We start from the raw sequence: 27,952 nt of genomic DNA, 5'->3' as shown, positions 1-27,952 counted from the left end.
TGAGAAACAGAATCATGCAAATCTATTTTTATAATTAAACTAAAGTAAACTCAAATATTCGATGACAAGTATAAATGCAGCGATTGTACATTTGTAATGCTCACTTATTGAGAATTTGTTTTTTTTTATCTACGTTTTTACTTTCGATCAGTCATTTGCGTACAATGAGTGCCCAAGTAATTCCTGCACAGCATAGTCTTTTTCTGTCATCCGGCTTGAGGTAAATTTAGTTTCACCGGCTTCAATGTTCTCAGTACATGTTCCACTCATGGCTTATTCAGTTACTGTCTAAGGTCAACTTTGAGTATCGTGATCTGTAAAGTAATTCTCACTGCGTTTACGTAAAATATACATTTTACAACATCAACTTTTAATATATCAAACATAAAATAATGAAGATTTAAAATCTCAGTGATAAGTACAAAAACTTAAGTGTCACATAAATAAAAATTACAAGTAAGTTCTTAAAACAAGGAAGTTTAACTTTTTCTTCATTATTTGATATTTATTGTGAAGTTTAGATTTTTATATATAGATTTTATATAAGTGCATGTTATGCATGTAATTTATTAAGTGGCAAATGTAGGGTATGTACAAGAAGAAAGAAAAAGATTCTGACTAATATTTTTCAAGTATATCATATACAACAGCATCTTAAAGATTATCCACACGAAGAATGGAGATAGCAAAGGAACTTGTATTGACTCTCAAGCAAAATAATAAATCGCACGTTGGATATGGATTGCAAAAGGAGTGCGAGGCTCTCGTCGGGCACATCTTGCAAAACATGGTCAGATCCCAGATGCCTCCTCTACACGGTGTAACGAAAAACGAGGAAGACTCCGTCAGATACAGAGAGGAAGGTGCGTATTTTATTTCCCGGATAATTAACGTACAAACCACTAATTGCGTTCGTCTAATTATAACGAGCAAATTTTCAGGCAATCAACATTTTGTAATGGGTGACGACCTGGAAGCAATTGAATGTTACACCCTGAGCTTAGCGTACGCCGATAGCGATGAACTCATGGCGTACGCACACGCGAACCGATCCGCCGCTTTGTACAGGAAACAATTGTACAAGGAATGCCTGATAGACATTGACGCGGCTCTGTCTCATGGATATCCAAAAGAGAAGCAGAGGAACTTGAAGGACAGGGGCGACAAAGCGATAACGGAGATAAAAAGGCTGCTGCAGCTGGAGGATGCCGATCATCAGAGAACTACAAAATCAGAAAGCGTCGAGCGCATAGGCAACGGGACGGCAATAGAAAATGATCGAGAGATTCCGAAGAAGCAGGGCGCGATAGCTAACGAGAATTATCTTCATTATGCGGCGAAGATCCCTCCGCGGAAGCCGCGATATTTGCAGGAGGAGGATTTTTCCAAGTTAACGTACGGCCCGAGCCGAGAAGCTCCTGCAATCAGCGACGGCATCGCCATATCCTTCTCCGAGAGATACGGCAGACACTACATGGCCACACGGGAATTTAAACCTGGCGACATAGTCAGCATCGAAGATCCGTATGCGCATGTTATCTACGAGGAACGGTGAGGAACCCTAATTGTCGCGTTTATTTTTTGGTCGAATCTCGGTGCGTTAATTACCCAAGTCTGTCGGGAACAAATTTTGAAAGTGTCTGCTGCAAATTTTGTCGATAGAATGCCATGTTAACGGAATATAATTTGGCAAAATGTAGTAGTCAATAACATGAGAAAAAGAATAAAAAAAAAGATGATTTTGAATATGTTGACCTACCTACGGGAATAAAATGAATGTAAAGACATATGTATTTCGCGTAACTACATCCTCTTCCTTAACGCTCGAAGTAAATTAGCGTTCTCGTTGTTTACAGGTATTACACGCATTGCCACTATTGTCTATCCAGAAGCTACAATCTAATACCATGCCCGCAATGCCCGATAGCTCAGTATTGCTCCGAGAATTGCAGGAAGCTGGCCTGGGAAACATGCCACCAGACAGAATGCCCAATTCTAAAGCTGTTGACGAACCTGCTCAACGTGGACAAGGATAAGATAAGAATGATTTCCAAGATCATTCGATTGTTGATCGTGGTGACCGAGAATGGAACTAGAATTAAAGAGCTGCAGCAAGATATGAAAACGGCGGAATCCAATTCAGGTACCACGTACTATTGTATTCGAAATAAATGTGTAATTGGATTGGTGATAATCGCATAATGACCCCTTTGTTCCCTTTTATCGCAGACAATAGAACGGCGGGATTTACAGATACTGGAATATTAGATAGCTTTAGCAGCCGGTCCGCGCTGAGCCTCGCTACCAATATGACTACGAGACCGCTGATCGGAATCAGCGCGTTCGCCTGTATCTCGGCGCTCGCGGTAATTCTTTTAGCTACGCAGACAAGATTTTTCCCCAAGAGATACGAGATTGACGACTTGAAGGACATCAGCGAATTTTCCGAGCTCAAGTTTTGCGCGAGTATAATGTTTCGTGCCTGCGTGATAATGTCATCTAATTGCTTTTCAGTGAGTTCCCTCTTTTAATTCTAAATTTATTATGTATTCATTATCAAACCCGTTGCGCTACTTAAATGTACTCTTTATACAGCTTTGAAAATATGAGAATATTAAATGGATTAAATTACATATATGCAATTATTAAATAATTTATATATAAATTAATCCAGGACTTATTTTCTCAAGATGTATGATAATATATTTATCTTACAGATACAGCAAGAACCTGGAATTGTGTCGGGTTCAGGCCTATATGTGACTCACAGTCTGTACAATCACTCTTGCGCACCGAATACTTTTCGACATTTCGAGGGACTGACAATGATCACGCGTGCCTTGACACCTATACGTCCCGGGGATCAAATATTCACAAGCTACGGTGGCGTTTACGCGCACATGCAACGATCCGAGAGGAAGCAAAAGATACTGCAGGATTACTTTCTCGATTGCGATTGTCCGGCATGCAAGAACGATTGGCCGACATATAATGAGATCCTGCGAGATCATATCGGATCTATCTCTAAGAATAAGCAGCTTGTGGAAAAACTGAGGCCTTTCAGGGAGAGATTACTCGCGAATATGTACGATATTGAGGCGGTGAAGGCCGTTCTCGATATATTACACAGGGAAGTTGGTGAACATCCATGCGAGGAGATACTCCACGCGGAGCAGTATTTAAAGAGCTACTATTTGGGTAAATTTAAATAAATGTTACAATTGTCATAATGCTTCATGCTTCAGCGTAGCTTTTGTACGTGTCTAGCTCTGCTTACTGCTTTTTGCTTCGATGCTTCCTTGATTAACCCAGGAATTACCTGAGGTCATTTTTACCCCCCCAGCGAGCAAATAAAGCTCAGCCACAGTAGTTTTCTTTACTGATCGAGAATTCGTACCTACTTTTTTATTCCTTTCTCCCTACCCTTTTAGAAAATATTGAGGAAATCTATATACATAAATGATCTCAAATACTAATAAATCGTAGAACAATCAATAATATACAATAAGACTGTTCTAAAGTTAATATCTGCAGTTTGATGTAATAACGCACTTCACGCACTTCGTTTCCCTATCGCAGTCAATAAAACTACTTTCAGCAGCAATACCGATATAATTTTTTTACAAGCGACTATTTCTTGCTTTAATAATTTGCTTATTGCTTTATCAAAACGCTACAATAATTGCGAAACCACGTGCAGTTAATATAATATATATTCTTCTGGATTTCAGATCCATAAACTGTCAAGAAGTATTGATGGTAAGACAACATAGTTAAAAGAATATTATGCATTATAGGAACTATATATTTAAGACGTCTTACATATTAATTTGCAATTAATAAAACAATTTCCAACACGATTTCATTTACGTGACACGAAAGCAAACTCAGATTTTTGTCGATAAACGTTGTAAAACTTCAGCTATTATAAGCAATGGACGGTGTTCAGATAAAATAGATTTATTTTATTTATATTATCTTTAAAATATAATGATATTCTATCATAAATCGTATAGGTTGTCAAGCGGCATAAAAGGAATTATATTAAGGATAGCCAGAAGACGATCTAGGAGAATAAACAACATAGCACGATTTGAAATAGAAAATACATTAATAATTACTTATATATTTCATCGTAATAGGCATTCAGTATATGACATGTTACAATCGGTATTTAACAGTGTCGGATAGGAAAAAGTTTCGGGGGCAGTGTTTCAATTTCATTCTGTGTACACTATACATTACTTTATCAAAGTAAAAAACAATTTACAATGTTTACGAGTGCAAGTATCTCAGCAAGCTCGGCGTCGATTTGATAAAATAAAGAACCGTTAAAAAATAGCACTTTACACTTAGCGATAAAAATTAAAATCCATCTCAACACGTAGATACACTTTTCTTTCTTTTCAAGCACGAACGAACACACATGTGCGAAATGTGACAATATATTATGCTTCAAAGATTAAGATAAACTCAATATAGATTTGCCGATAAAAAGATTTAGAGGCGGACGTTAAAAAACTTATCTATATAGATTAAAACTTATCGCACTAAGGATAATCGATGATACCGTTGATATGTGTATTTAAAGTTAAAATATTCAGCAATTAAAATTTTGATCGTTCGTATTATTCGTGTAAAGGAAAGTAAGTTAATGCGAATCGGTAGGAGGGCCCATTTCCATTCAGTCTCTCGCACTTCGGATTCATTTTTGTACGATATTAAGAGATTATCGACGCACGTGTGTGGTTAAGAAAAGCTGCAGTTTCCGGAATACGAATCATCATTCCCGTGACAATCCTACTGAGATCAAAATTATAAGATATTCAATATAATCGGTACTCCCGCGAAAAGACAAGCTACGAAACATAGCAATTTGCTGCGAAAAAAAAGCTATAATATATATATGTAGTATATCTCTAAAAATTGATAAAGTATCAAGAAACGCATCTAGCAACAATAGTCCCATCGCTGAAGATTATCCATGCGACTATTCCGTCTAGAAAAAAAGACTGCAGATAAATGCAACAATAAAGTAACTATGTCGGTATTTATGTAATACGTTAAGCGCTCCCGAGTATTCGAGGATTTTTTCGAAAATTCGGTGACGCGCACTCCTCGATAACGCAAAGAGAGAGGAAAACTTAACGATTAAGCAACATTGATAAAAAATATACTTTTCAACGCGTTCTCCCTCTGCCAACAGATGTTTTCCCCTCAAATTTGCCATGCTTAATCTCCTCGCTTTGTCCGTCAAATATATAACTCTACTTAAGTAGCTACGTTTTTTTTTTTGTTCGAAGCATCTCTATATCGCACCAAACTTCTGCTCGCGAAAAAGCTATAACGAGATGCTCGAAACGTTTCAAATACTGCGGATGTCGCGTGTCTTTATAATTAAAAATATATAAAATAATGGTAGATTTAAGGCTGCCATAATTCATGGTTTGTGATGTTTCATCATTCTCCCTATCTCTCGGTAAACTAGTAATTTTTCCTTTTTTAAGTCTACGATTACGCTGATTATACAACATGCACCAGATTCATCATTAAATTAATAAACAACTTAAAATTGGCCATGTAAAACGATAGATCAATCCTCGTGACCAAAATCGTTTGAATTTATTCTAAAATTGGATATTTTGATACGATACTCTTCCATAAAACTGCCTTATCTCGATTTATCAATTAATAAAAATTTCCTCTGTAAAGAAAAGCACAATGAGGATTTGTATTTCTTATATCATGACGTACCATGATAAATAAAACATTTTCTAGGCCTATTTTCGTTAAAAATCATTGATTCCCTGTCAATTCAAAGAGTTATCCATTTGGAACACTTTCGAATAGAATACAATGATATAGACGTCAATGAAATGCGTAGTTTGTATTAAAAATTGATCACTCGTCGCTCGCGCGATGCAAGTGATTGTCGCTGAAATGCTGAGTTAGAAATCTAGATTTCTTAAAAAATCTATGATATATAAATCCTATCTATGTCGCCGCTGTGTACACGTTTATTCGGTAAGAGTAACTAATTATTGATGGCTCTGTAAATGGAGCGCGAAATCGATGCATGGTCAGCATGGAGAAACGATATGGAACAGGCCTATGATCCGACCTCCTCAGGCCTAGCCAACGGCGCCTTGGACCTTTCTGTAGTAGTGGTCACTGTAGTCGTAGTGACCTCCAAATTGGCCAAATCCGCGGCATTAATCTGAAATATTTAAACATTTATTTATCGCTCGATAGACATCTCTGACGTCTCTTAGTAGAAAAGGACTCGGTTAGTAATTAAACGTTTTACATTCATTTTAATGTTGTTAGTCAGTTTGTTAATGAATATCGCATGAAGGGAGGAGCGAGGAATTAATTAACAAAAATAAATGAATGGAAAGCTAGTGCATTTAGTAGCGGAAGATCAATTGACTAATGACGCACGACAAGGTATTAAGGAGCATTAACATTAGACTGATATATCGAGGTGTAACGGCCGACACCAATTAATTATAATTATATTCAGTGCCGTTTGCTGACCTCGACATTCGGGGGCAGAGTGATGGTAGCGTGTGTCGTTGTTGTCTCGATACCACTGCGTATCTCTCGCTCTACCGTAGTGCCTACGCAATAAAACAAACGCCACAAACAAAAAACAATGATAAAAGAAAGAATATAATGAATGCAAATAATGTAAGGACGGAAGAAATGAAACGAAAATTATCGAAAGCGCGTCGGTGGACAAAGACGAAATGTAGATTAACTATACAATGTAAAGTAACGGTGTGAATCGTAATCCGTCGAGTCTGTCGATTAGTGATCCTGAAAAATCAGTGAAATATGTTGACCTAAAAAATACTCGATTACTGACGCAATTAAATCGTTTGTGTAAAAAAAAAATATTGCAAGTGCACTTAAAGATTAATCTCTTTACGAAACGTCAATCTGACAGTCCAATGATCAGATGGTAGATCTAAATTGCATAATAGTCATTTCACAGGTCTAGATCGATTGCGATTTCACTCACTGTTTACGTGTTGCGTTTCGTTCGCCTGACTCATCTCGACCTCGCCATTAGCGGTCGTGCTATTCGTGGTTTGCGAAACCACGGTGGTCGTTTTCACCACCAGCGACTGATTTTGAGTGGATACCTCGGAAGTACGTGAAGTCACCTCCATCTTAAGTCCTGCCAAACGATTGTGGAGATCTTCGGAAGACGTCGCGTTTCTGAAAAGTGGACTGTTACTGCCAAAAAAATGGCATGTACATCGAATTGCTAGTTAATCAATAAAATTAACATAGCGGCAAAATAAATTATCAAGCCACGTAGTAAAAAATATGATTTGCACAAATTAAATATATAGATATGTACGTGACGTGATATTAACTAAAAATTATGATTTACTAAACTCACGATTAAAATAAAACTGATCGTAAGCAAATAATATAATAGATAAAATATCTGATAACGTTACAACTGAACTTACAGCAAATGATCTTTAACACTGTCGATCGTAATATCTCCGATAGAACTTAAATCCTGACGGTCGTCTTCCCCGTTTACATCTATACTACTGGTAGCCGGTCGCAGCGATGGTTCCTTCGGAGATTCCTCCTCCCCAGCTAAAAGACATGCGTTCACATCGACACTAAACGGCACTATTACGAATAAGAACATTCCCTACTGTCTCGTTAATTGACACAAATGGTAATAATGGTTCAGTTGCGATTAGGAGCGGAATACGTAAGCCACACATATATATGCGGGTTATACAAGGTATGCCAAGCGGTTACACATATACACAATCGGGTTTGCACAGAAGCCGGTGATGTATTCTGTTGCAATACGTTAAAATGTATTCGTCTCTTTAGATCAGCAATCGGATTTAGTTAAAACTTTCGTCCCTTCCTTGCCGTTTCTTGAGAAGTCACATAATTATGTATAATTAAAACGTGCTTTGCTTCAAAAACAGCCAAAAATCCGATCGCTGCTTTAGAATCTTTAGATTACTCACGTCAAGATATATGGAGGTTTTTAATACTCACTGGTACCCACTACGCCATTTTCCGTGATAATTCTGTTCGCCGCTATCGGTGGTTGACTTCCCTGTGTCTCCCCTTCGGTTTCCGGTACGCCTTCGACAACGCCTTGTTCCTGTGCAACCTCGTTAGCATTTTCCACGTACGATCTAGCGTGTGGTGGTAAATTAAGCGCGCAATACGCCTTTGTCATCTTCGCGGTTGACAGGGAAATTCGTTGGAGTTCTGAACTCGAGTGAAGATACAGCGCTTCTCCGGCTTTCGTAAATATTAAGGAAGAAATACCACTGAAAGACGAAAGACATACATGGTCAATTCGCAAACGTTCGACATTAAGATACGAGATACAAAGGAAAAAAGAAACAGAAATACTGACTTGATGTCTTCTCTCTTGATCGCAGCGGCATTCAACTGCCTTCTCAGTTCTGGTATACTCAGTATTAGGCAATCGCCAAGATTCGTTAGGCAAAGCAAGCAAGTTTCCTCGTGAGTTCCCGCTGGCTCGACGAGACACGAGAACTTGGCGAAACCCGTTTTTCGCACTCTGGATCCCTCGTGCGCGGTCAATTTGTACTTGCAATACGGCTTCAGGGACGGAAGATTGAAAATCTTGAACTGCTCCTCGCTGGCAATCACAACTCTGTGCGTGGAAGTCATATCGGGTCCGGGCGTCACGCCCTTTTCGGCCTCGTAGGGTTCCGGCAACGGTACACTGGATCCATCGAGGATCGTGATCGCGATTACTGGCGCACGATGTTTCAATTGGATCTCCTTACCCAGTGTACAGTTGACGTCTTCCTCCGTTCTCCTCACACCGGCCGGTATGGCCAACGTGAAGACGTAAACCGTGCCGTTGTTGGTGCCCGCCCAAAGTGTGGGTGTTGTATTTTGTACTGTAAACAAATATTTAAGTCACTTCTGCAGCCTGTCCTTAATATTCAATTTACAAAAATAAATACTAACGGCTAATAATGTAACTTCTGGCGAAATACAAACACCGAACCATAGAGCCTAGACCGTCGTCAACAGGCCTCGCTTCCACTTGTCTCTCCACTGGTTTCAATTCTGTTGGTGATGGATCGCCACTCGGCGAGGAGGCAACGCTGGGATTAAAGTTTAATAATTACACATTGCTTCCTTCGTACTTTTTGATCTAATTGTTAAACTCACCTGTCTTTCTTTTTCTCCGGTGCGGTATTCCGCGTAGGACTGTTAGCGTTTGCTCGACGTTGCGAACGTCCCTTTCTCAATCTCCTGAAAGATTCCCTAAGGGATTTTTTGAAAGATTTTCGCCGGGAGATAGGAGTGTCGCCTGCACCAGAAAGATCTGTAAAACATTAAAACAGCCATTTTCATTTACGATATTGATACAACAAAGTAACTTTAAATAGAAGTGTATGTTTTAAATATCCACGTAAGTATTCAAATCTTTCACTCTCTAGATTTTATTCTCATCTTTAGAACTACATGTGGAAAGTTACTTAAAATAGAACTTATGAAACGAAAGATTTCCTATCGATATCAAAGTTGTATTAGCCGCTGAAAAAGTTGTCTCGTTTTATTGTAGCATTCACATACCATTTGGATTAAGCGTGCATTTAACACTGACGGCTTTCGACCTGGTGTAATCAAAGACCGCGAGTCCGTGCGCTGTACCGGCAGCAAGTAATCCCCATTCGCTGTGCAACGCTAATGCCGTGACGGCGGCCGGTGGGTACAGCTGTAGGAGGTTCTGAGGTTGAAATCCGACCGCGAACGATATACTCGTCGTTCTCGGCGGCAGATGATCGTGACCCTTCCACACGAACCCGTCGCGATCGTTGACGATGTTCATTGTTACGGCCTTTATCTCCTTGTTGGTCGGTTCCGCAGAGATAATAGCAGTTATGATATGTCCGGCTGTGCCGGCGATTACCAATGTCGAGGATAACGGGCAGAGAAGAACCTTCTTCACGGCAAGTCGTGGATCATCGGAATACGGATCGAAGATTCCCACCTTCTTGAACGGCGGCCACTCATCCTCGTCGTCCTCCGGGGGTTGCTCGAGAACGTCCAAGTGCTCGCCGGTGAACAGAATCGACGAATTATACTTGTACAAAGGGGTCAGAGCGACGTCGGACGCGTTCCAGAATCTGACGGTACCGTCCTCGTGTCCAGTAAGTAGCAGTTCTTTGTTTCTAGGCTTGTCAAGATGCGCCGGCTTCTGGCAGAGGAGGAGGCCGCCGTCGATGGGCCATGATTTGTCCGAATAAAGATGCTCGGTCTGCGCTTTACCGGCCGCCACGATCGCTTCCCAAAGTTCCTCGGGTACATTAGGCACGTGTTGGGAACAAGTCACCTACGATATGAAAGAATTTATATCGGATTTCTTCCACAATTTGGCTACTTTTTACTTCAGAATACTCACCGAACTCGCATGGAGAGATACTAGGTAGGGTAGAGCCATCATTTTCCATTCGGGGTTGGTCAAATCGATAGCTACTAATTCTTCCTCGGCCAACACTATAAGCGCTTCCGGACCGGCAGGGCTCTCATTGTTCTCTTCCTCTTCCTTAGGGAAGACGGTGAAGAAGTCGATGATCTTAGACGTGAAATCGAAAACTAAATGTTTCTCCTTGGTCATGACAGTGATCGTGTGTCGGTCTCCATAACTGGCGCGTTGCATACCACCGGAGAATAGCACGAGCTCGCCGTGTCTACGGAAAAGCTCAGTTGAATTCGTGAAGTAATAAGAAAGATAGGGGAACGGGGGTAGCCCCGGACATTATCGACATTCAAGTATACCACGTATCTATGGCCATTGTTTAAACATTCTAATATGCCCTTCTGCGTATCTCGACATATGCAGAATGTTTAAACAATGGCCATAGATACGCGGTATACTTGAATTTCAATAACGTCCGGCGCTACCCCCCTCCCCCCGTTCCCCTACTATACAATCCTGAAGTGACTTACTCAGCGGTAGGATATACGAGGATTTTGTTAACGGCCTTGCACGGAAACGGCCCGTAAAGTGTCGTAGGCTCCGGCACGGCGTCGCTACCCGGACTCCAAAACGCGTAGGAACCGTCATTGTGCGATGAGACAAAACGATTCTCGGAGATCCAGTGGACCGATTCCAGCTGTTGCGTGGAGACGAAGGTCTGCGCACGCGAAAACAAACCCATCAGCTGCGCGTTCCACCAAAGACCACCAAAGACACAAACGACAATCAGAACAAGCGATACCATCTCACAATTCGTTCTTAACCCTGCTGTTCCATTCGCTTCCATTTTAATCAATTATTTTTCAAGACTCCGCGTAGCTTTGTGGCAGAATGATAAAAGTTATTAGATTAAGACTAATTATATTCTCAATTTATTTTTCGGGAAAGAACTTTCCAGAGTAAAAATATATATCTATATTAAAAATATTAATGTAAGATTCTTTATATAAGAAAATTAGTCAAAAAATGCACACAGTTTTTAACTTTAGTTTAATAATTTTCGCATATAACTTTTTCTAATTTCATGGATTCATTATAGTCCTCCATTCTTAAATATGTATTTATAAAATAAGATAGAGATTTTTTTATCTGATAGCAACATTGAGAAATATAAAAAGTATGAAAATTCATTTAAATTCAAGATTAATCAGTGTATTAAAAATGAATGGGCTAGCAGGATTAAACATTGACCCAAACTGTGTTGTTTTGCGAAAAGCATGTAAGCGTTACAACATATGACTATTGCATTTGCCAAAGTGTAATCGTGTATACGTAGAGATGTAACGAAAACAAGGCTTACCTGTTGAGCTCCCGGAGTAGCTTTGTTCCATAGTACCATCAAACCTCGATTATAACCGATCAAGATGTTGTCCGGATGCCCTGGCTGCTCGGCTATGGCTTCGACCGCCCCTGGATTTATCTTGTAGTCTTCCGGGACGCTGTGCGACAAAAACAGATTAATGATTTTAGACATAGAGTAACTCTTCTCTTTCTGGTCTTAAATAATTTTCAGTACAAAACCCAAAGTTATTACATTCTTTTAAATAAAATGGCTTTTTTCGAAGTTTCTTTGGCTTTTGTAACAATCAGAATAATCGAATTTTATGGTTTATCCGTTATCCCGTATAATTGCGACAATAAAATCTTGTTATAAGATTAACAATGTAATAAAACAGGCGAAATACTTTTCATAATCTTGATAGCATTTAGGCCAAAATACAGAAAATAAAATTCAAGTCAAATTAGATAACGATAGATAACGTAATTATTTACTTCTGCATCACGACATCTTGATAGATAATATTCTCCGGAGTGACGAAAGTCTTCAAGTTTAGCAAGTAGATGTTGCCTCCTTCCGTTCCCAGCAAGAGATGTTCCCCACTGGATTCGAGGCACATCGCCGAGATCTTCTTTAATTTCCCTTCCAACGACAACGTCTTCGTTTCCACCACGGAACTCTCATTAATCTCCCATAAATGTAATGAATTGTCATCGCACAAGGACACCACGCGACCCTGCAAATTACCAAACAGATCATAAAATGTCTGTCGGAATGAAGAAGTATTATATTCCACAGAGCAAAGGATCCTCAAAAATATCTTTCATTTGATTTTCAAGAACATTATTTAATAGAGATGTTTCAAACTTTCTACTATATTCTCTTTCATACATACTTGCATTTAATATTTTATATAAGTTTTAACAACGGTTTTTATCTTAGAAAGTTCGCGTGTGTTCCTTGACATAACGGAAGTAATAAAAACGCCGCGCAACGAGATCAACAGCGGCTGCTGGCCTCTCCTATCACTATTATTACACGGAGAAAATACTCGCGTAATCTCGCCATCTTTCACGACTCCTCAACTCTCGTACCTTTCTGATTTTGCAACTATTGCGCGCAATACACAAAGCGAAAATTCAAAGCAAACGTAAAATCACATAAGTTCACTTGCACTCAATTTTTACTTGAAATTACTGATTTACTTTCTAAATGTAAGCATCCTTTCTGTATATAATATAAAAATTCTTTATTACTGCATTTGGAAACAGTTCAAAGTTAATTTTAAAAGATCTTGCCAAAATAAATAGGTCGAATTTATAAATTGAATAAAAGGTAATATTTTAGATCTCTATCATAGACTAGCTGCGCTATCTTATCAGCCTCGAGATTTACCTGGGACCGCTTATCGTGATAACGAACGTTCCTGCTTATGCTGTTGTACAATCGTGAGACCAAAAGTGCGATTCAATTAAAAGCCACGCCTGATTCAAACAATATTATGAAAAATTATATATTGCAAGTTATCCACGCATATAATTTTATACAAATTTTGCGCACTTACGGATCCATAACTCTTATATCGTATGTAATTACTTCATCAATCATCACCTTATTATCTTATAATTGTAACAAGCCTCTTAGACGTATAACAATACAGTTATCATCGTAGTTATAACAAGCCACTTAGACTTAAAAAAATACTCGATTAGAAAACCTAGTGTTAAATCTAATATATTAAGATAATTTTATCGACACTATCATGACATCGGCTGAACGTTTACCCGCGTGTCTGGCGATAAATGGATAATTGAACTCGGAAACCCGAAGAAAGTCTTTCTTCCCGCATTTTACGTCGTGGCTTTAATTGCATTCCGCATTAATTGCGACGCATCGTCACGATGTCGTTGCACCCGTGTATTATTTATCAGTACACGCGTGCGTGAACACATTGTGGAGTGTCGCACGGGATTATGCAACCCGCTGGCAACCGTATAAGCGGAACACGGTGTCGCATTACTGTTGGCGCGATGCTTGCGATTTTAACGAAACTGCCGCAAGTTAGCACCTTTCTACGCAAATCGCTAAACAACGCATATGCAAAAAATAATTTCAACATAAACATATAAGAGGTGCGCACGATATGATACAGGTAAATATTATAATAATAAGAGAATGCACATTGAAAACTGATCAATGAACGAGATTCTTGTATCTTACACAGTCTAATTTTTTCAGACAATTTATTTAACTATTCAATTCCCGATGTAAATAAAGAAGCGGCGATTACGAGATAAAGAATCGATTCCGAAAATCATAGTTCTTATTTAATGTAAATGTAATCGTAATTAAACATCAATCTTACCTCATTGGGCAGTGCGACAATCTTCGTGACGGCATTCTCACCGCTTTCGACGGAATGTTGTCCATAGAACTCTACGCCTGGCCTTCCAAAACTGGTGCTTGAGTTAAGGAATTCCAAGAAAAAAAGGGTTTACATAATATTGTATAAATATGTAAAACACCGACATAGAGAAACAACCTGTATCACACAGCGTTCGAGAGAATAGACCCTCGGATCTCGAATTTGGGAATAATCGACTTAACATGCTGACAGTAGAAATTCATCATTCGAAGAAACAGCTGTTGAACATACGTAAACGCAAATGTTATCGCACACTTTGCGAATTCTATAGTAAGTCGCGCGATGAATGACGCAAATTTATTATGCCATTGGGATGTTATGTCAATGGACAGTTGCATAATCGGCAAGTTACTTTGAATGAGTGCTGAAGAATTAGCCTAGATTTTATTTTTATTCTCAATTTCCTTACAATTAGAAGGCTCGACAATGATTCGACTCGTCTCTTTAACAAGTTACTATTAAAAAACTTAAAAGATTAAATTTATATAAATTTTCTCTAATTCTTAATCAAAGTCGGTTGAACTATACTCATATTGAACTCTTCGATGCATCTTTATTGACAAAATGATTGATTTGCGTAACTGTCTGTTAAAAAAATATTCACAAAGTTTGAAAAACAATAAATCTGCAGAGTTCGAAAAAATTTTTACCCAATCATCTTTCTTATTTTAATGTTTATACGTATTTATCAACAAAAACTTTTCATTCGCCAACTTGAAATTTTAGCGTTGCGTGGCATTCCCTCTTTAGCACAAGATGTCACCTACTTCTTGGTTTTCGATCGATATTTTCTGCAACCGCAATAGTGTAACTTACAAATATTGTCATTTCTAGTTAAAAATTTCGTGCTCATTTTCTTCTTTTAATCAATCCGAGCCCATTCCAGCGATACGTAGCCTGCTGGTTCGTAGAAAGCTGTCGAGTCTAAAAACGGAAAACTAGATAAAGTATCGCCGTACGAGCTGCTTCGAGTTACGGAAAGAATTCAAGAGGCTCGTGATTAGGTTCAAATATAGTTGTAGGCGCTTGTAAAACGCGTTACGCTCAGCCAAAGGTTTCACCGACGCGACGACGAGGTGTGCCGTCCAGATAATCGTGTATACGTATATCTATTGCGAAATAATAACGATTATCTGGTGATTACGTAGTCCTTGGAAGCATCTGCCGACAGTGCACGCGCGGTTACGGTATTAAACTGGCATTAAATTGCCGACTCGCTGACGTGTTGATTATTTCGCCACGATCTAACATCCCGTTTAATAGTATATCTACGAACGAGATAAAAACTCACAAATTTTCGCGAATCGACAGGATAATTCTCAGATCATGTGTCATTTTTCTCACGTAGCTCTTTTTTTACTTTCTATTGTACTAAATCAATCAACGATTGGATTTCAACGTTTATGCTTCGTCGATAATGGAGTTTGATTAGAGAATTGATTTTTAATCGTTTGTTTGCAATAATGCTCTGCGCGTATAATATGATACTAGTGCAAATGCGTTGATTAATGTTAATGAGTCATCTTGTTAAAAGACATATTACATAATGTTTTTTCATAATACGTATGTATTATGTATCAAATAAAAAAATTTTTTCGGGGCAAAGTATTATATGCAAAAATATCGAGAACTCCAAGAGATTCACCTCTTTTCGATTTGACTCATTATCAGCGTAAAAAAATCTAATTTCTTTCTTCACTTTTATCCCCTCAGTTTTCGATATTCATCACAGTCGTTTTGCTCGATTTCAGTCTGACACTACTCTCAGTGGGTTTGCCATTACACCTTCCGAGAGGTGACGATCGAATAAAATCCGGCGACTTTTGGTTGGATTTGAAACTCGGATCTTCGACTCATTAACCAGCGCACATCTCTCTGCGCCACGACCGCCACTAACTTTTAATAACAGGAAGTAACTAAACAACAAGAATTGTGTAAAAATCAAATACATACTTAAAAACATGTAATTTTGAACAATTCATCGCGTGCAGATTTTTAGAAAATTGATTTTTTTTAATATAAGCTTGTAGCGTATAAAAATTCGTCACATATAATATATTGTTTATAAACTATTTATATTGAATATAAATTTATATTAAACAAAATAAACATTCATGCTTGCTTTATTTATATTTATATTACTTTGAAAAGCTGCAAATTGTGTGGCGCTAAATTCAAACTACAATGTGGCAACTTCTAGTTGATACTGAGTATTTTTGAAATCAATAATTTCTGCGTGTGTGTATATAAATGAAGCAAGCGTTGACAAGGTCGGGAAATGAGAGCAACAAAAAGTATTGCAGAAGCGAATTCGGGCTGACCTTATAATATCGTCAAATTGTCAAAAACTTCAATCTTTCATCCTTCACAGTTACCGACCTTCTTAGCGTAAAATAATTGCGAAATATCGCGTTCTCTTGTAAAAACACTTGTAATAAAATTGGCCAGCAGTCTTACGAAGTCGAACGCTGCATGTGCATTTTCGCGAACAATCGATATCGCCAACTGAATCCTGCATTATGCAAACGCGGTTGCTCTTAATCGACGAGTTCAGCGCGACAGTTGTCTAACCCGGTTCTCCGAGAAGTTGGTAAAATTAGAATTGAGAAATGTAAATTTGGACCCCGATTTCCCCCCCGAGTTGTTAAAGAAAGTAAGTTAGAGAGAATTCCGCATTGAATTCTTCAATTAGGAACAAATGCGTTCGCATAATGCGAGATTGTTACACGCGAACGCTTTCGTGGGCTCTAAGTGTGATTTAATGTTTCTTCAATAATGCCTCACTCTGAGCAGAATGTAGGTTTGTAAAACATACCGCAAGTGATTTATAGAGCCTTTGTTAAGCAATCGCTCGCGGCACCACGAAACAGATTTTCCTATTGCGGCAATACGAAAAGTCATAACAAGTATTTACAACCAACCTGATATTTACGGCGGTAATAGCTTTTCATTTCACGGAGAATATTTATTTTCCGTTTAGTGAGTTAACTGAAGTAACTAAAAAAATTCAAAGCGTTCTTTTAAATAAAATTAAATAAAATATAACGCGTCTGTAATATAATACAAAAATTCCTCCAACGATAATGTATAACAATTTTTACAACAAGCGACACGTGCTATTTGAACTTCTCTCTTACTTTTCTCTCTTCCTGAGGAACGAAGCCTCTCGAGGATTAATAGATCGATACGCGCGTCATCGAGTCCTGGCGGTTGCGCCTCGGGGAACCAGATTATAAATACCAAACGGGAAGAAAGCGAGGTAGACGGAGACGGGGAGGCAAGAAAAGCAAAAGGATACACCTTGATGGCGCCGGATGCCGTGCCGATGATCATCAGCCGCAGACTCGGATCCCAGGCGAGAGCGGTTGGCTTGTTCGGGAAACCATGCTGCACCGTCTGCAACGAATAAGAGCGGACCCATTAGCGACGCTGAGTTCGATCAATTTCCTGACATCGTAAACAGAATTATGCTTCTAGTTGTCTTCGTTGATGCTTATTGTGTTGACCACTTGAGATCAGAACAATTTTATAACGTGAGAAAGGTATTCGTTAGATACATCCAAAGAAATTTTGTGGTAGATATAACCGGTGTAATAAATTTTCTAAACGTGATAATCACGTTACAAAAATGTTAAAACTTATAACATAAATTTAACAGATATTGAAGAAATAATGAAAGGATAGCAAAAGATGACTGTCATTAGTCATAAGCTTAGAGAAAATCTATAAACACGCGTGCATTGTATAATATATATTATCCCATCGCTAATATATCGTACATTATTTCCTTATCTTGATTTATATTATATTATTGTATAGACATTCAAATCGGAATGCATTAAAACACATTTCAAAATGTATTCGCAAAGCTTATATTAATCTACAAATTAACTACATATTTATTGTAATAATTATAACAGTTTTGTGTATCAAATATATGAATATTATGATCAAGCAAGATTAATCATCACGGAATAAAGTAGAATAATTCGAAGGAAAAGTAGTTGCTCCACGCATTAATCGAGTGAACATCAATTTGAAGTAATTTCCACATTCAATGTGATTTGTTATCACTTCAGAGTTCCTGTTCTCTTCCAAAATTCCAAGAACGCGAATAAAATTCGCCTGCCTTCAGTCACTTCCGCCCCTATTTTCAATTGTTTAGCATCTTCTAAACATAATTAGAAATTGAGGAGTCTTGGCACGATTAAATGGTTGATTTAGGTGAAAGTTACGACGAGTTAGTCGGCCGCGACTCCCGCGATGAGTCAGATTTTGACAGCGCCCGTTAATCTAGCGTGGCTTATCGTGCCCGGTCATACCTACACGCGCGCGTACGTCAGCATACGAGAGGCGATATACGGTCCGACTACGAGCTGCCTTCGAAAAGCAGCCGGCAGCGGCAATAGAGATCCGCACGGGCGATGAAATATTGTTGTTGCGCGATGCCGGTAAACTCCACCGTGGACCACGCTCATTTATTTCCGTCTCTTCCCACGGTCAATTATAACACCCGCGTGAATCGCGAGACGTATGTACGCAAGTATGTCCTGGAAACCTAAAATCTCCATGCGTTCTCTCTAAAATCTAACTGTATATAGAGGTGCACGAAGTGATTCTTGAAATGAAGTCGAGAAACCTTCAGGAAAGCAATTTTTTCCTTGTTTAAAATTATCCTCGATCCTTCGAGACGCAATGATTCTATTTTGAATAATTAATTAGTATAAATTTATAGCGATTGAATAACGATGAGAGAATTTTCCTCGGATAAAAAAAATTGCGTTTTGAAGCTGTATATTAAGCACTAATAGACATAAACGATGGAAGACTTTCCGTAAATCGATTATGCAAAAAATGTAATTAACGAATCCTGTTAGTCATTTGAATACATGTATACTCATATTTTCTGAAAATCTTAATTCAAAGCCGATAGAATATTCAATATTACTTGTTGGGAAATTTGTAACAGAATGCCTACAATTTTCTTTTTCAAGCGAAAGAGAATCGCAATCTAAATGTTTTACAAAAAAGTATTCGTTAAAAAAATTATAGAATTCAGAATTGAAATTAAAGTCAAGATAAACACTGCTATTTACATTTATTTAATTTGAAGATTTTCGTCATAGAAACTTATATCGTAAAGTTTCACATTATTCATTACGGGAAAAAACACAGTTTCACAAATCAAGATTCTAATGGAAATTTATACCAGAATGTATAAACTATCTGCAAAAGAAATCCGTTATTCACGTCTTCGATGCAACAGAGATTTCGTTCAAGTTGAGATTACGATGGAAAACTCATCATCGCCGCGAATTTTCTCAATAGACAACGCGTCAAGATTTCTGCAATCCGCCGTAAATAGACGGTCAATCGAGAAAAATGTACAGAGAGGAAAGATTTTTCTATCCGGAACTGATGAAGATAAATCTTGGCGACGAAGATTTCGTCGAAGATTTCGTTTTCGGCCCGCCGATAAAGATACATCGACCTGAACTGTCGAGATAAAAAAAAAACCGGTGATCCCGGATCTTGGCTCCCAGCACCATTTCCATGAGAAAAGGTGTCAGTACCTGCATGTTGTGCTAAACACGATCCTTACGAGAGATACATCCTAACGAGAGTTTAAAGCGAGACACTGCGCTGGTATTCTGTGCAACAAAGAAGCGCGTGCGTTCCTTTCCATTTCTTTCAAGTTAAATTCGCAGACTCGCTTGATTTTGGGGAAAAAAAAAAAAAATGCATTGACAACAAATTAATAGACGGCGATACAAGTCAAGCGCGGTACGTGGTGCGCGAGTAAAGAAAATGCATTAAATTAATTTTGTCTCGTAAACAGTACTTGGCGACACCTGCGATTAATGGATTCATCGCGTCTGCGGTAATCTAATAATTGACCTTTCTTAAGATCTGGAGAAAACTCTAAAATTTAATTTTTACGACTTTTATTACGTATACTCTTGACGTTTCGATATATTAAAGGGTAAAAGAATCATCAACCGTCATCAAGTATTTTAATGCAGATAAAAGCATAAAAACTTTGCACCGCGGTTGCGAGATATTGACAAGTTATTTACGAACTGCAACGTGGAACGGGCTACGGTTCACGGTCGCATCCGGAGCGCGCGAGATACGCAAATTGGCGAACTCCCTTCCACCCTTCCTCGCGAAACGAGGTACGAGACCTCTTCTTTTCATCTATACCTTCTTTCGCCGGTTTCTCCCTTCTTTTCTGTCGCCTGAAATAGCGCAAACATACACGGATAAATGGACACTATACTCGCACGTCGCTATTTTCGAACTGTTCGAGTCATTTGCATATACCGGGGAGGAAAAAATCGTCCAGACAAGTATCAAGGTGACTGAACCGTGTTTGCTTCGCATCGGCACTAAATAGTCAATTAACCATCGTGGAAAACTGGTTTACATCAAATTCCAACCGAAGAAACATGTTCCAATCTCTTCAATCATTTTTCAACTGAAAAATATATATTTATATAAGTTTACTTAAATCAGAAAAATTATGTATCGGAGGATTGATTTTTTTTTTTTCAATGAAGTTATCACAAGTATAATATCGATTCAATGATGCAGTTACGAGAACGCACCCAAGCAAATACGAAAAAAGGGAAGGTCCCGAGGGTCTTATCATATATTTTGTTTGCTCGTAATGCCGATATGATCACTTGCTATCTGTGCGATATATATTGAAGTTTCTCGTTCGGCATCGAGCTATCGAGGAATTAAGCGTTAGGTAAGATATACCGAGCGCTCTAAGAATCATGCCGCGTTAACTTGTTAAATAAGACTGATTGATATATGACGTGTTAACAGTATCTCGGACTGTTTTCTTCGTAATTATAAAATTTAAAAAAATGTGTACATAACAAGATACTCAGTATATTTAATATCCAAATGTGGAAGAATAAATTTCTAAAACTTCACACAAAGATTGGGAACGACTCTTCGATCGAATTACGTAGAAATCAGCAAGTCAGTGTTGCATCTGCACTAAAAAAAATGTCGCAAAACCTAAAAAAAGATAAATAAACGACAAAAGAGTGAAATTTTTTCTCATTAATAAAAAAATTAAAAGATTCTCATATTTATTGATCTTTTTAGCATTTTTATTACAACAAGAATAACGAGCTGTGACAAATGTCCCGAGAATATCAAATTTTAACGTGTAGGGTTAAAGAGTGCAAGATGAGAAAATCAACAAATTTTCCAACATATGAAATATTTCCTCATGAAAAAATGAGCATAACGGTGAGCCAACCGGCTTAGTTGGATAATCGCGTTTGGGATTGGGTTTGCCATCGCCCGAATTTACTCTCGCGCATTACTACATACACTTCGTGGAACCTCTTCGAGAATCCACAGCGCGGGGAATTAAATCGCTATAGGGTTTCGCGATAATGCACACGACGCACTAAGCGTCATCACGTCGGGCGGACGCATATGCGTTGGGAATGCCCTTACAGCGGAAATCGTCAATAATTCTTTTTCGCTCGTTTAAAGACACTAAAAATGCTGCCTATCATTTACAAGTAGCGTCGACGAACGATAATTTAGAATCAAAAGGGATTTTACGTTCACTAAAATTTTTATTTATAAACCATCTAAATATTTTAAATAATTCCTTCTAGATTGCCACTGAAGTAAACTTTTGTCAAGTTGTTTATTAAACGTAAGATTATATATTGTAAAATATTCGTGTTATTTTCGTATTTTTACAGACTCGCATATCTATCGATAGTTAAATCTCAAAGCTTCTCTTTACATTAGCAAAATAATTAAATTTGAAGCGCTTCGGACTTGAAAATTCTAACGCAATAATCATGGTTTTGTAACATCTTTTTCCAGATCAGGTGCAATATTGACTTGTTGATTTCCGCGCAATTCACTCGAAAAAGCCGTTCCCAGCCACTTGCGCGACTGATAAGAGGTTTCGACGTTTCCTGGCAGATTGCACAGACCCAACGGCAGGAAATTATCTGCTGGCGAGGGCTCTCGCATGCGTGCACCTTGTGGAACACGTTCTTGTCGAACGATTGTTCGATCGCGCGTCTAATGGGGCATAATGAAAAATGCGCAATGCCGCATTTAACAAAGAGACCGCGACTTCGTAACACTTGAACGGTTATTGTCAGCCGAAATGCCGTCTGTTTCATCGTTAACCAACGTATTGAGTAATGGCCGTTCCTTCAATTGTCAGATATTTTATCCACAAGCAACATGCTAACAATAAGTAGAGCAAATTCTTCGGGAGTCCAACCGAACTTTTTATTAATCCTCTTGTTAAAAAATTATACGTTTTTTAATGGAACTCAGAGATTGGTGCCATATGACGATTGCGATTTTTAAGAGAGAAATTTCAAATTTTACTCTAATTTGATTAAAATTGAAGAAATTCTAGCATTCTAAAAAATATTTAACTTTTATTTTTAGACGAATTGTAATTTAATAATTATTTCTATTGCAATAAAAAAAAAAACATTTAAAGTACTGGTTTTTCAAACCAGTTCTACATTATGAAACTCTATCTAATTTATTCTTAGAAATAAAATATAATAATTGTCCTTAATTAATATAATGTATAAATATAATGCAGGCATTTCTAACACTTTATTGTTCTAACAAAAGAAAAAAAAAATTTTCTCGACAGTTTTTAACATGAATTCTGTCAATGGAGATTTAATGTATGAAAATTTGATTAAATGGGTCTTTTGATCTCTAAAAATAAATTGAAATTTCTACACCGTCAAAATTAAAAGATTAAAAGATGTAATTATAAAGCAAATGATAAACGACAAGCACGGCTGTTAACCATCAAGATAAAATACAGATAAAAAATGTACGGTATCGAGATAGGTGAGAGTCATCGTCTTAAATTTCTGTTACTCAATTCGATGAAATTCCGAACACGTCTGATTTCGGCAAATATCGAAATCCCTCGTGCACGCAGACACATAAACTATCCAGCAAGGTCAAGAGAAAAATTTGCGACAAAGTTATTTCACTGCTTAAAACAATCGTAACGTCATTGGACTTTTTCCTCGACGTCTTTCGAAGCTGCATTCTTGCCATGGAAATTCATGGCATTTCGTAAGTAAGCAAACACGTTCTGATACGTCAGATAATACGCTGTCGGCTTCGAAGCGTAGCCCCCCCACTGAAACATGCGGCCGTTTACGATCGATGCACGGAATACCTGCGGTCGAACGGAATCGCGCGCGATGTGTTCGCGAATAAATAACGCAAATTAACGGGCAGCGTCTGGGTGAGCGCGAATACTTTCGCGCGTGATTAAACGCTCGCGGCATTATCGGAGTAACGACGCGTTACTCCGCTTTCGCAAATACACTCCCGCGTTGTGCTGGAACACCTCATAAAACACCGAATTTCGAACGTTTATATCTCGACGAGATGATCGATATTGAAGTGACACAGAGTATATTTCCGACTTTCGACGAGATAGCGAGATGGGTATGCGCAGAAAGAGTTAAAGACGCTTTTATATAATGCTACGTTTACATAATATGTAAAATGAAATTGTTGCGTGCAAGAAAAGCGGAGTCTTTAATGAACAAATCTTTTGCCTCGCGGGGGACAAAATATTCTATCCGTGCGCGTGTACGTAACACATTAACATCAGGAAACAAAACAGTAATGAGCAATTTTGCATAAAAAGATGCATACTATATATCGGGAGAAGAATAAGTGCAGCGCGCGTGTCTGGCTAAGATTTTGACCTGATTCGCAATCTGTCGGCGATGACTTATAACAAGCACGTCAAGACAAATGTAATAATACAGACACGAAATAGCCTCATTATGCGGTACGACAAATCGGTATACGAATCGCATTATATGCGGTACGAAATATCTTAGAATTGACGGAAAATCAACTTCTAGCGTTATCCTCCGTGAAATCCAGTCAATTTCTGTTGGCGGAAGTGTCATTGAAAACAAACAGCTGTTCGTGAAGCCTCGGAAAACGTAGGTAAATAATAGAACGTTATATATTTTCAAATTTGAAGCGACTCTCGTTAGAATCTAATTTTAATTCCAGGCTCGGTTATTAAGATATCGAATGTTGCAACATAAACGAATGTAGATTGCTCTCAATATTGTTAAGAACCGAAGCCAAATTACGTGAAGATGTAACTCTTTCAATTCGTAGCGCATTTCGTGTTTCTCGGTTAATTAATTACAACGCTGAATAATCGCTGATAAATAAATAGTTTACGACAGTCTGCGTGCTAAAGGGTCCAGTCGATCGCGGAGTGTTCCGAGAGAGTCAGTTGAAGATGTATATCTAAACTTCTAAACCAATCGCGGAGAGCGAAAACGCATCTTCTCGCTAGCTGCGTGCTCGTATTGTGAAAATTATTGCGCCGCAGACGCAGCCGAGTAAATAAACTATGCTGCAGCGTGTGCATGAGCAACGAGCAGGGAAAAGAGGAGGGCACACGGGCAGACAGATAAAAAGATACCATTGGTACAGACGGTAACTTGATATACCCGGCGAAACGAATCGCTCGGACCTGTCTGCTGCGGGAAGAGACTCGTCGCTGTTTCCGCCGGCCAGAAACTTTTCGCCACAACGCAACGCTTTGATTCACGAATGTGTTGAAAGAGCAATCCTTATTCTCTTCTCTTCGCCTACATATTTCCATAATCGTTGTTTCTCTAAAAACTGCGTCGGGAAAGCAAACGCTTGCGCAAGTCTCATAAGCACGCAGGATGACAATCGGAAGTTGCTGAAATTAAATAACTGTTATTTTGTAACGAGTGGGCAGAATGAAACGAATGAAATGAATGTACCGTGGAAAGAATTCGTTTTTGACACACGACGCAAGAAAAATGTACGTATATGAATTTTTAAAAGTAAATCTTGTAAAAAAGGACGAATTAATCCACCTGATTGCACGGCTGATGTATGTTTTCAAGATAATCTCATCTGAACTCCTGGGCTGGGGTAATCTCTAGGTGCTTTTGAACAGCTATTATATGCACTTTCTGACGTTAATAACTGTAACCGCGCCTTCAAAGAATTCCAGGTAAATTCCTCTCGTGGAAACGGCCGTCCAGACTGACAATGCGATCTTCTGGATATACTATGTCACTTGTGAGTCACATAAAGCCGAATTATCAGTTTTTTTTTTATCTTTTCATGTTCACAAAATGTATATTCTTCTTGCGCATAACATACGCTGTGTGTGTGCGGAAAAATGATGGATTTCTACGGAATGATGTTCAATTCATTTCATCTACAAAATAACAGCTATTCAATTTTAATAATTTTCCGATTTACACTGTTCAGCAAAAAAAGCATAAGAACGAGAATAATAATTTCCCATAATTTTTGAACGCTGATCCCAATGTCAAAGTTGACAAATTCAACTTAAATTGTATGAAGAACACTTTTTAATTTTAACATCCGCAAGACTACGTTAACGTTAACCATTAATATCTTTTTAATCATAATCAACACAATAAATTCTTTTTAAGGACTAAAGATCCTAACAACATACTTAATTCTGATTGCAATAAAACTTCTCTAACACGTCACACATAGTTATAATATGCCAAAATACATTAATCCTTTTTTTTTGTAACTTTGCAAATTTATCAAATTTGTGACATGACAGAGCAATTTGGTAAACGGGATCGTATTCAACGTCCAAAAAACTACAGGGAGAACGATTCTCATTCTTGTGCTCGAAAAAAGTGATTTTTTTATTGAACAGTGTCACCATTCAACAGGTACAGTTTTGCTCTGTAATTTTTAACTTTCACATCACAGAATTTAATAACGTCCCACTGAAAGAAAGCAGCGCATGTTTTAATGCCGAGAAAAGTCAGGATGGTATACACGTGTGTAAAAATTAGTTACAGCTTAGAGATAGTTTGAGAGAGAGAGAGAGGAACAGAAATACCTGAGAATTATTTCTTTTCGACTGACACAGACCAACGGTCAATTTATCGCTCGGTGAAGGTCCTCATGTCGCGTCTCAAGGCTCCGCAGAGTGAAACTCGTCGAGGAAAGTATCGAGAGAGAACAGGAAAAGTCTCGTCAATATGAAAATCGAAAATGAATTTTCCTTGCGAGCAACGCATGCATTTCGGACGGGCGCACGTGGCTTCCCGCGCCTTCCGGTAGGATTGCAGGAGCAACGCGCTTTTCCCAAGGAGACACACGAAAGTCCTACAAAGTGATTCGTTCCAAGCCCCTCTTCTCTCTCTCTCTTTCTCGGACGAGCGAGTCGAATCATTTTGATCAGATTGGCCTGGCAACATCGCCCCCGACGCTCGTTTCTGCGCCCATTCGCGGCGTGTTTCGCGCCGGGTGTGGGCGAGAACCGTCTCGCCGGGTACGAGTGTCCGTCTTTCTCTCTCGCTCACCTTTCGAAAAGCGAAGAGGTCCTTCTGCAGCTTCTGCCGCTCGGCCGTGGGCTGCTGGCCCTTCCCCCTGATGAACTTGAGCATCTCGACTCGCCGTTAGCCCAGCTCAGCGCGTTGTATGTTCTTCGCTCTTTCGCTCCCTCTTCGTCGCTCTCTCTCGCTCGCTCGCGCTTTTTCTCTCTCTTTCCCGCGAACACCACGCGAGGGTTAATCGCTGGTCGCACGTCACACGCAGGTACGGACTACGGACACGCACGTTTTAACCGGCGGCCGCGCGTAATTAACGCATTCTTGAATGAACGTCGCGCTGGATCACGTCCGCGCGCGGTCACGACGCCGCGTTATTTACCGCCCGTTCCACGTTCCACGGCTACGTTCACGGTGGACGCGCGCGCCCGCGCACGTCACTGTCCCTTGTCTCCTTCGGTATTATCCACCCGCGTCCGGCCGTTTCCCACCCCGCCGCCGTCGCCGATCGTCGCGCCCGTCGCTCTCTCTCTCTCACTCACTCGCGCTTCGCGCTCCTTCCTTCTCCCGCGCGCGCGCTTGCGACACACACTCGACACAACCCAACACAACCCAGGCGGGTCTCGTCCTCGTCGCGCTCGAGGGGATCGCGCGATGTGTCAGCCGACAGCCGACTCGCGTGTCTATCACCGCTCGCGGAATACGCGCGCTGGCTGTACCCTCCCACGGGGGATCACACGTCACACGGTCCGGATACTACGGGGCGACGCCCGGGATTCACGCGCGGCGCCGGCCGAGAACGTGCGGTGTGCGGTACGCGCGACGGAACGCCAGGCCAGAACACCATCGAAAACGAAAACGCTAACGGCAGGCAACGCAGGCGCGCGCGCGCTCGATCACTCTACCACACGTCCCTCTCTCTCGCACCGTCGGCGTCGACTCTCCCACCTCCCACCGCCGCGCGCTGCCACAAGTTTCGCTCGGAAGCCCTCGGCCGTCCTCGGCCGCGCTCGGCGCCCCGCCGGCGGACGCACCCGAACGAACAATGACCTCGATCGGCTCTCGAATTCTCGATTCGCGCGGCGCGCCGACCAGCGCCGACGGACCGGCGGCCATTGCCAACAATGCCAACGATACCAACCGAGGGAATCGTCGAGACCGCTCGTTCCGACCTTTTCTCGTCGTCGCTTCAACTTAGCGCCTCGCTGCGAGCACGTTTTACGTTTTTCTGCGATGTCCTCGACGATATTGATCTCACGGGAAAGCGTGACGGTGAATCGTCACTCCGGTAGGTGCAGGTCGCTCTTTTCATTTTCATTTTTTGCGCTACTGCGCGTTGCGAACGCGTA

The 27,952-nt window shown here is 39.6% G+C and overlaps 2 protein-coding genes across 10 annotated transcripts; one reads left to right on the top strand and one right to left on the bottom strand.

The window, feature by feature from the left end:
• The first annotated feature begins 51 nt into the window (after positions 1 to 51).
• On the top strand, positions 52 to 3,996 carry LOC112466223 (SET and MYND domain-containing protein 4-like). Of its 4 annotated transcripts, none has more exons than XM_025034196.1 (6): positions 52 to 456; positions 651 to 863; positions 942 to 1,551; positions 1,857 to 2,143; positions 2,230 to 2,513; positions 2,718 to 3,212. In XM_025034196.1, exons 2-6 carry the CDS (start codon positions 677 to 679, stop codon positions 3,210 to 3,212), a joined length of 1,863 nt encoding a protein of 620 aa, XP_024889964.1. In that variant the 5' UTR covers positions 52 to 456; positions 651 to 676. The 4 variants fall into 4 exon arrangements, with proteins under 4 accessions (XP_024889964.1, XP_024889963.1, XP_024889965.1 ...); XM_025034195.1 differs by having other exon boundaries at positions 634 to 863; XM_025034197.1 differs by lacking the exon at positions 52 to 456 and adding an exon at positions 3,732 to 3,996 and having other exon boundaries at positions 598 to 863; positions 2,718 to 3,198.
• Positions 3,997 to 4,099: 103 nt separating this feature from the next.
• Positions 4,100 to 27,518, bottom strand: LOC112466222 (lethal(2) giant larvae protein homolog 1). 6 transcript variants are annotated; one of them, XM_025034187.1, is made up of 16 exons: positions 26,637 to 27,518; positions 17,525 to 17,622; positions 14,167 to 14,257; positions 12,296 to 12,537; positions 11,823 to 11,961; positions 10,993 to 11,207; positions 10,445 to 10,733; positions 9,616 to 10,375; positions 9,208 to 9,364; positions 9,001 to 9,140; positions 8,414 to 8,930; positions 8,044 to 8,324; positions 7,485 to 7,620; positions 7,025 to 7,242; positions 6,538 to 6,620; positions 4,100 to 6,217 (listed from the first exon to the last, which is right to left on the bottom strand). In XM_025034187.1, the coding sequence occupies exons 1-16, from the start codon at positions 26,718 to 26,720 to the stop codon at positions 6,110 to 6,112; spliced, it is 3,558 nt and encodes a 1,185-aa protein (XP_024889955.1). In that variant the 5' UTR covers positions 26,721 to 27,518; the 3' UTR covers positions 4,100 to 6,109. The 6 variants fall into 6 exon arrangements, with proteins under 6 accessions (XP_024889955.1, XP_024889956.1, XP_024889958.1 ...); XM_025034188.1 differs by having other exon boundaries at positions 7,025 to 7,224; XM_025034190.1 differs by having other exon boundaries at positions 10,993 to 11,180; positions 26,637 to 27,517.
• Positions 27,519 to 27,952: the final 434 nt, after the last annotated feature.

The sequence above is a fragment of the Temnothorax curvispinosus genome, unplaced genomic scaffold (assembly GCF_003070985.1).
Source record: "Temnothorax curvispinosus isolate PA1 unplaced genomic scaffold, ASM307098v1 QBEX01016011.1, whole genome shotgun sequence".
Lineage (NCBI taxonomy): Eukaryota > Metazoa > Arthropoda > Insecta > Hymenoptera > Formicidae > Temnothorax > Temnothorax curvispinosus.
Note: the sequence above shows the minus strand (reverse complement) of the source record. Positions and strands in the feature narration are given on the sequence as shown.